General features: G+C 39.8%; 1 protein-coding gene across 1 annotated transcript in view; it reads left to right on the forward strand.

The window, feature by feature from the left end:
• The window catches only part of uba5 (ubiquitin-like modifier activating enzyme 5), a 59,965-nt gene extending 51,731 nt beyond the window's left edge, over positions 1-8,234 (forward strand). Inside the window, exon 12 of the mRNA XM_048266493.1 lies at positions 7,079-8,234. Within this exon, the coding sequence (XP_048122450.1) occupies positions 7,079-7,165 (87 nt within the window). The 3' untranslated portion in view covers positions 7,166-8,234. The remainder of the gene's footprint in view (positions 1-7,078) is intronic.
• Positions 8,235-8,946: the final 712 nt, after the last annotated feature.

Raw genomic sequence — 8,946 nt, forward strand, 5'->3', positions numbered from 1 at the left:
GAGGCTACTCAGCTGCAAGAGAAATAATTTCCCCTCTTTGTATGTTCACTGCAAGTTGGCCTACCATAACTTACCAACTCTGCACTGTAGACTGGCTATTTATATTTTTCTGTGAAATAAGCAAATGTATTTGTTCAACTTTATGAAGCAGAATTACGATAGGGTACTTGGAACATAATACATTTGACAAAGGACAGATGAATGTTGCTAGTGACAAAATATTAACTTTTCAGTGTTTTACGATGTCTTTGTCATGGGGAAGTGTTTTCCCCATGCATTTATTCTAGGTTACTGTCAGTGACTGCCGGAGAGAAGCGGGTTCTGTGTTTCGTTCATGTCAGTGACTGACGAGAGAAGCGGGTCTGTGTTGTGTTGTGTTGCGTTATGTTAATTTATTTTCATTGGGCGTGCGTCCACAGCTCTTCAGTTCTGACAAAGCCAAAATTACTCCTTTTGAAACAATGAGTGCAGGAAGCTCATTGTATTTTGTATCATTTGTATGGTTATATTGTTTGGCGGGTGTCCCAAGCAGCTTTCAGCCATAAGGCTACTTTGAGAACATTTCAATTCACCCGACACTAATATTCAAAATGTTGAAAACTATTTCGGCATAGCCTATAAAGCAGTTTAATTTAATGGAATGTTAGTTGTAAACAAGCGAGCTACTTGGTGAGGCTTGGCCTCACAGATGCTTCGTGCCTTAGATGGCAGGAAAAATCTTCACGATAGGCCTATTAACTAACCACCCGATTCACGTTGGCTGGGGAAGGGGGCCATCAGACAATTGTGCCCAGTTAATCCGGCCCTTCCCAAAAAATCACACCTTCCCACCTCTGACAGCTTAAAAGAAGTCAAGAGGACTCCTTACTCACAGACCTATTCACAAACCTGCGGTTTTGAAATCCTATGCAGCTACAGGAGCTTCCAATCGCGAGGAAGCAATTTTGCATTGTATAACTAACATGCAATACGCGCCGCCAACAACAACCAAAACTAGGCTAATCATTGTCAACATGTAAATTAAATGTAACATTATTGTGAATCAAATTAAAATGTTCTCTCTTTTGCAAACGTAGGCATAGTAACAGAATAATTTAATAATGTTACAAGATACTACATCAATCCATTATGTTTCATTGGGCTACTAGGCTATTTGTTTTGCCTTGATTCATTTAGGCTAGGCCTTTTTATTCAGGGGCCATATTCACAAAGAATTTTAAGGCTAAAAGTAGCTCCTAACTGGCGAATTTAGGAGCAACTCCTAAAAATAATGGGCGTGTCACTCCTAACTTTAGGACTTTAGGATTGTTTCACAAAAAGTAATTCACAAAGCATTTTAGACCTAAAAGTAGCACCTAAGTCTGGGACAGCTTAAGTCGAGAGGACTCCTAACTCACTAAGACCTATTCATAAACAGCTTTTTTGTGGCATTTTACGTTGCGATGTTTTGAAATAGCCTATGTAACAGGAGCTTCAATCGTAGGGGAACAATTTTGCATTCATAAAAGGGATGCAATAACGCCACCAACAACAACACAAACTACTCATTGTTAACATGTAAATGAAATGTAACGTTTCATTGTGAATCAAATTAAAATGTTCTCCTCTTTGCAAACATAGCCTAGGGATATGGTGACAGATTAATTTAAGAATGTTGCAAAGGTAGGCTACTGCATCAATCCATATAGGCCTATGTTTCATTAGGCTACTAAGCTATTTGTTTTGCCTTACTCTTTATTCATTTAGGCTAGGCCTTTTTATTCAGTTATTAATCATCTTCCGTCCTTCGCACTACTTGTGTAGCGCACGCATTCTCCGACCTGTCACCTGTCAGTCATCATGGGAAGAGAGGTGTTTGGAATTCAGCGTTACAATCGTCAGCCAATCAAGGTGGTCACTTCAGTCAAGCTCGTGAATGAGTAATGGCGTCATCCATAGCCACGAAGACTCACTCCTAGTTTAGGAGTTGTCTGAAAGGCTTTGTGAATAACTTTTAAGAGAAAACTCCAATCTAAAATCTTTAAGTGCGATTTAGGAGTAGCCTACTCCTAGTAGTAAGATAAAAGCCTTTGTGAATAGCCTACGGCCCCAGTTATTCATCATCTTCTGTCCTTGTGTAGCGACGCATTCTGAGACCTGTCCCTCATCATCGTTAAGGGAGGTGTTTGGAATCATGCCAGCGTTACAGTCATCAGCCAATCAGCCAATCAAGGTGGTCAGCTTGCCCATTTACCCAAATTAATGGTCGAATATTACTGATGATCATTGTTATTTAAGAACATGCAGTGTCGAGGGTACCAAAACATCTTGCTCGTAAAAAAATCATAACGCACATTCTGGCGGGTCTGTTATTTACTGTAGGCTGCTAAACCATATGTCTTTATTTTGGGCAAGCCTGCATTCATTCATTCATTCATTCAACCTTTATTTATTCTCGGAGGGTCATTGAGGGAAGCCCTCATTTTCAATGAAGCTTGAAATTACAAAAGCGAAAGCAAAGCTCCACAAACAAGACAACATTCGAGGCCTTCTGTTGAAGAATTTTATATAAAGCCTGCTTGACAGTAATCCTCCTGCCCCTGATAGGCCTACCACAGCTGTGGATAGTGTGGAATGTTCAAGTAATAACACAATCCAATGTGTGTCTCAATTGTCCCCCGCTGACCACCTCACACATTTCTCTAGATTTTGCAACGAACTTACATGACACAATGCCATAAAATATGCCAGTTTTAGGACACAGAATAATGTTTGTAATGATACCAGGTAGGCCTACGTTTAACAGTAACAAGTGTAATGAGCTATTCATTGTCGAAGGTGCATGGTGAAGTGAAATTCTTACTTTGGAAAACAAACATTTGCCGATATCATCACCGATCATCAGAATATTGCAATAGATTCTGTGTTCTGGACTGCAGGTAACTTGTTAAGCCAGTGGTTATCAAACTTTTATTTCATTCCCCACTTTGATCAAGGGGCATGACTGATGATAGTGGAGATAACGTGTTATCCCGAGGCTTTTGCAAGTCAGCATCTTCGACAGTAGTCTATTAAAAATATAAGTTTTCGATGTCCCAAACGGAGAGCCATACTTTATTGTTTTTAACGATCTCTATGCTACTCACAAAAATGTAGGCATGGGGACATGAGGAAGTAGGTTATCCAACTGTCGTGTGTTAAATTATTGTGATTACGAGCCAGTGGTTTTCAAACATTATCATTGACTCGGACATCGAACTAAATGCAACAGGCTCATATCGTCCTCGCATTCGCAAAATGAGGACCAGTGTTTTGTCAAATTGCAAATAGCTATTCGTTTTAACTATTTTTTTTATGATAGTATGAAGTGCTTTTTGTATAGGCTACTATCTTAATATTGGAATATGGGGGAGGGAAGTAGCGTCTGCAGTCAGCCAAATATGAATGTAATTCTGCGGCATAAAGCAGATGTAATTGTTTATCGTTACAGAAAAATAAAAATGACATGTCAAGCAGTCAATGGACTACATTGCAGTCAAGAAGTAGGGCAAATTAATTTTTCTTAAACCAAAGCGTGGGTCATAGTTGTCTAAGCCTCTATTCGCGTAGCCTGTTAAAAACGTCGCCAGATAGTATTAAATCGGCAACAACATTGTTTTCTGCAGAAGCCTACCCAAGGGTACAGATTAATTCTGAACAGTTATTTCTCTACTGGCTCAATTATCACACCACTGTTTTGATTTGCGTAGAAGGCGTTAACCCCAACACTGACAATAGCGTAGACAGCACATTTCGATTTCGATTTTCGTGTAGTCAAGCCTTAAGCCATACCCAAGTAGCCTAAATCGAGGTAATGTTTAATTATGCATGATTTATTTTGTTATTGAATTCGTAGGCTGGGATTACTCTCGGCAACAATTATGTAAGGGACGGCAGGCAGAGCGATGTACAGTGGCAGAGCGACGCACAGTGGCTGAAAGTGGTACTAAAGCTTCACGCAGCTTCACGCCGCGTAATGCGCGAATGAAGTGGTCATTTGAAAGCGATGCCCACTGTATGTCGTCAACCTTTCCCAATTGGAATCACTTTTTCTCTAATAGGCTACTCTAATGTAGCAACACTAAGGATAAGAAAATAAACCACATCCAACATGAATTTGAACTTTGAATTGAAACCAAATATATGAACAATGTCAAACGTATTAGGCCTATAGCTCATCCTGAGCATCAACAGTTTCTTGATAGCCACAGTAATGTTAGGCTACTGTTGTCGGGAACCCTGAATTGGCTGATATTCCAAACACAGTTCTCTCACCTTCGGGATCCTTCTGAAATATGTATCCAGGACCCCCCTGTCCATGTGTGGCACAAAGCTATGGTGCTCTACATACTGCCATTTCCTCAGCCGATTTTGTGAGAGCATTGACACCACCAGTCCGCCCCAGCACAAGCCTGGCTCTTCCTACTAACTGACAGGCAGGTCTTGCTGCAGGCCTCCTGTTCCCTCAATCACCCTCTGTCCCTCTCTGTATTGCGCCTCGTACAGCTAGTTACGAGCATCAAATTTGCACACCAGGGGCCTCATGTACAAAGACTTGCGTGGATTTCATACTAAATATTGCGTACGCGCAAACCTGAAAAGTAGCGTACGCACAAAAAAATCCTGATGTATGAAACTGTGCGTACGCAGCATTCCACTCAGCTTTTCTTTGTACATCCCAGTGCGATGAAATTAAGCGCACATGCACGAGCATTACACTCCACCCTCTCTCCTCCCTTAATCACACTCATTTTAATATGCTCACTAGAAGGACATTCGAGAGCCAGACCTCTCGCGAAGACAAAATGGCCTATCCCGCAATATTAATAACAATGAAAACTCATCTGTGAATCCATTCATACTCAAACCTGTTGCAATTTGCAAAGTTTAATAATTGAAATCATCAAATGAATAAAAAGTTTATTTCCAGCGATTTGAGGTAGAAGTGCTTATCTGTGAAATGGCAAGAATCTTATGTCTTTATCATCTGTAATAATTAATAACAAAACAAAAACAGTAGTGGCAGAGCGTGGCAGTGGCTAGGCTGAGACCGTGGCAGAATTATTGGTCAGTCTGCAAGTAGGTGACAGGGTTCGTGATAACTGGGTTGAATGCATTTGGACCATGACAACATAACTGCATTTATTAAAAATCATTAAATAAATCGCGGTCCAAGTACCGCACGATCGTGCACCGAATGGAATGAACTCAGTTGATCCTCGCCACAACATTACGATTTCTGGATCATATCCCTATATTTGCACACAAGTGTGACAATAATGCAAATGCTTACTCAAGGAAAGTCAAAGTAGCCATGCAGTCAGTCAGGGAAATATCTTATATTCACACTTATTAGTCAGCCTTTCTATTCACATGCATGATCCTGTCCCATATGTATTTCTTTTAAAATGAAAACTATCGGAGATATGAAGGGAAAACACTCGGCAAATGTTAAGGCATGGGCAAATGCGTGAAGCCGACCCCATTTATCACAGGTTTTGTGGAAAGCTCTTCAGAATCTGAAATGTTTGATAACCAGTCATCAACAATCAGCGTAACCAAATATGAGGGGCTGTGTAGGCTATGTTTCACATTCCCTTTTAATTCTTATCCTCTAATAAGTCTACAGTTGTCATCATAGATAGGTTGTTGCATAACTTAGTAGAATTTGCGCATGTTGCATGTCCAAATTTAGAAACATAGGCCTATTTTCGAAGTGTTATCATTTTTAATAACCCACGTTTCACAATATACTGTGCAAATAAAGGCCTAGACTCGCGATCATATAATGTTGTTGCGCTGCATTGCCTCTAAGTGTTGCCAACTGACGATACACATTAGAAATGTGCCAGACATGAAGTTTCGCGTGGAGGACGCATTCATTCTCAATGCGTTCAAGTCAGTCTTCCATTACATCCGGACGTGGCGTGAAAATGGGGTAATGCAGCATTTTTTGTCGCGTCACGCCAAGCTTTGTACATGAGGCCCCAGATCTTCAAAATCCCCTTTTGCCAAAACTACCTTCCGCCATTGTTGCTAATCCCGATGCAGTGAGGTGCCTTGCTCAAGGGCGCTTCAGCCGTGCCTACTGGTCGGGTTTCGAACCGGCAACCCTCCGGTTACAAGTCCGAAGCACTAACCAGTAGGCCACGGCTGCCCAACACACATACAGATATCTCTCGTCTCAGCGGAACATGAGGGAGGGAAGCACGGTCATTCGAAAATACTACCAGGTTTCTATAGCCTGGCGGGCCAACCTATATCATTGAAATGTATAGTCTGGAATCGAACCAGAATCAGAAATGTATAGTCTGGAATCGATTTACCTCGCTTAATTCAAGGGGCGGGCAGAGAATTGTCTTTCAAACTGCCTAGGCATGCAATAGGCCAGTGCTACGACCATATCCGTATCCGGTCGGCAAAACGGCAAATACATCCTTCTTCGAAAGGAATTACTTAAGTGCATTGTGTTGCTCAACTTTCAAAGAAAAGCACAAGTCCAACTCCTCCAAAGTTGGCGTAGCGCCCGATTCAAACAACCGCTCTTCGTTAGCCATAGCCACCTTCCTTGTTGTTCACCGACTGTCGTTATCCTGTTAAGCCCGCCTTAAGACTCTCTAACAAAATAGAGCGCTGTGATTGGATGAAGTCCACGGCGTCAGCCAATAGAAATCCCTATGGTTTGATACTAGACGTACAGGCTGAGCAAATTAATTTGCCACCGCTAGGGTGCGTCTAGATTTCTAGGCTAAGGTTTCTACTGATACAAAGCTTAATTCTAATCTGTGAAGTATCCCTTTAAGTGGTTGCGGTTAGCCATACTTTGTCTTTTCAATGCTCATCTATTCTTTTCCCACTCTAAAGAAATGTCAAAGAATCATTTATTATATAGTAGGTCATGGGAATTCAGTTTTTTTGTTAAAGAAAGTCAGGGAAAAGTCATGGAATTTTACATTTGACTTAAAGTACGAACACTGTTTTGGTTTTGGAGTCAGTACATTTGTCTCAGCAGACAAAATGAAGTTCTTAACATTCAAGCTACTGTTGCTATTGATTTCAGGGTGGAGATGCTGCCTCTTCAGCTGCAACAGTGGGTGATACAGATTGCAGTCTTGAGGAACTTATGGCTCAGATGAAGAAGATCTGAAAAAAAAGGAAGAGCATTTCACACCGACAGATAGAGAAGCCACACATCATAGCAGTGGAAATTCCTTACAAACTTAACTCTTCAATCTTTTGCAACTCCTTACATCTGACAGTAATCAGCATGGTATTAATATGGGTTCATTTTGTAATTGCAGTTTGCTATAAGTAGAACTGGCCCAAATTAATTGCAATCGCCAATCTTAAAAAAGATGAGACGAAGCGCACATTTGAGTCCCTTTCATTTTGCTTATATCTTACTTATGTAATTATGTAAGTGAAACTCTTTTAAAATTCAAAACATCTGTTAAACTCCTTTGTTAATTATTATCAAGCTAGTGTTATGAACACTTGTTTCCTAATGTAACTGACCAAGATGCCACTGAAATAGACTTAAGACCAATGAAAATACAGAGGATCTATCCTGTTATCAATCACCCTACATGGACACTTCTTGATGGAAGTGAATTCAGCAACCAAACCAAGAGTCAACATCAGGTTCTTTTTCTACCCACACTTTGCATTTGTAAATGTTCCTGTTGTTATATAATAAAATTTGTACAAATAAGATCTCAAAATATTAGTGATCTGTCTCTAGTCTCTCAAGATAGTGACACTAAGGTGGAGAGGGGGAAGGATCAATGATGGGTGGACTAGAAATTATCCCACTTGTTATAAGACTACTTTGTTGTGATTATTAAACAGACACTTTTATCCAAAAGGAGTTGCAACATATTGACGATGAAGTGCATCAATTATAGTAAAGCAACTATTAATTAATATATGGATTCATGAATAACTCACATTCAGGAGTCTAACAAAAACAGCAACAGGGTTGTTTTTCTCACTTTTTGGCAAGGAAATGGCAAGAAAGAGTTATGCATGAACTGCAACAAAAAGCCAATAAAAATTAGCTTCCCCATTTCTGGTACTGGAAGTGGGGCATTTATGTTCCTGTTTCATTACACCTACCAATACATGAACTTGACCCATGAACTTGACCCTTGAACTGTTCTAGTATACCTTGTATGTGCAATATGGATTAACACCAATAAAAAAGGCAATAAAATGTATTTTTCCATTTTTGCTATTTTTTCATAGGTTTGTGTCTAATTAAACAAAAATGTTCATTCCACACCTACAGTACCCTCCACAATTATTGGCGCCTCTGCTAAAGTTGACTAAACACACATATGTTGATTTAACATGTTTCAATGACGGACTGCTATCTGGGTACATTTTTAATCCATTTGACATTTAATAATAATGAAATTTGCAAGAAGATTTTAATCAATTGTTAAAATAATGAGGCAGTCCAGGCCTCATTTATAGAAATGTTGCATAGAAACCATCTTTTGGTAATCTCAGGTAATTTGTCAAATAATTGTACGTGTGATTCAGAGAAAATGAACATACACACAAAAAAATGAGCATACACTACTCTTCCAGATGTGCCTTTTACAAATCACAAATGATCATGATTTTGTGCGCAACTGAATGGTTTTAGGTCTCCGCCTTGTAAACACCCCTTCATCAATATCATTAGCATATTAATACTTTAACCATCAACCATATAAATGCAATTACCTAACTAAACTTTGTTAAATTTACCCGGTTAAAAAGAAACTAACTTGTTCAGTTTGTTGTACAACCTTCTTTGGCTCTATAACAGTGATAGCATGGACAGTTAGCTTGTTTACAGTTGATTCCATTGATGCGAAGCCTGCTTCCAGGCTCAACCGATGTCCTACTATGGTTGTTTCCATTCATAAACATTGATATGGA

This window comes from Alosa alosa, chromosome 16 (genome assembly GCF_017589495.1).
Source record: "Alosa alosa isolate M-15738 ecotype Scorff River chromosome 16, AALO_Geno_1.1, whole genome shotgun sequence".
In the NCBI taxonomy this organism is placed as follows: domain Eukaryota; kingdom Metazoa; phylum Chordata; class Actinopteri; order Clupeiformes; family Clupeidae; genus Alosa; species Alosa alosa.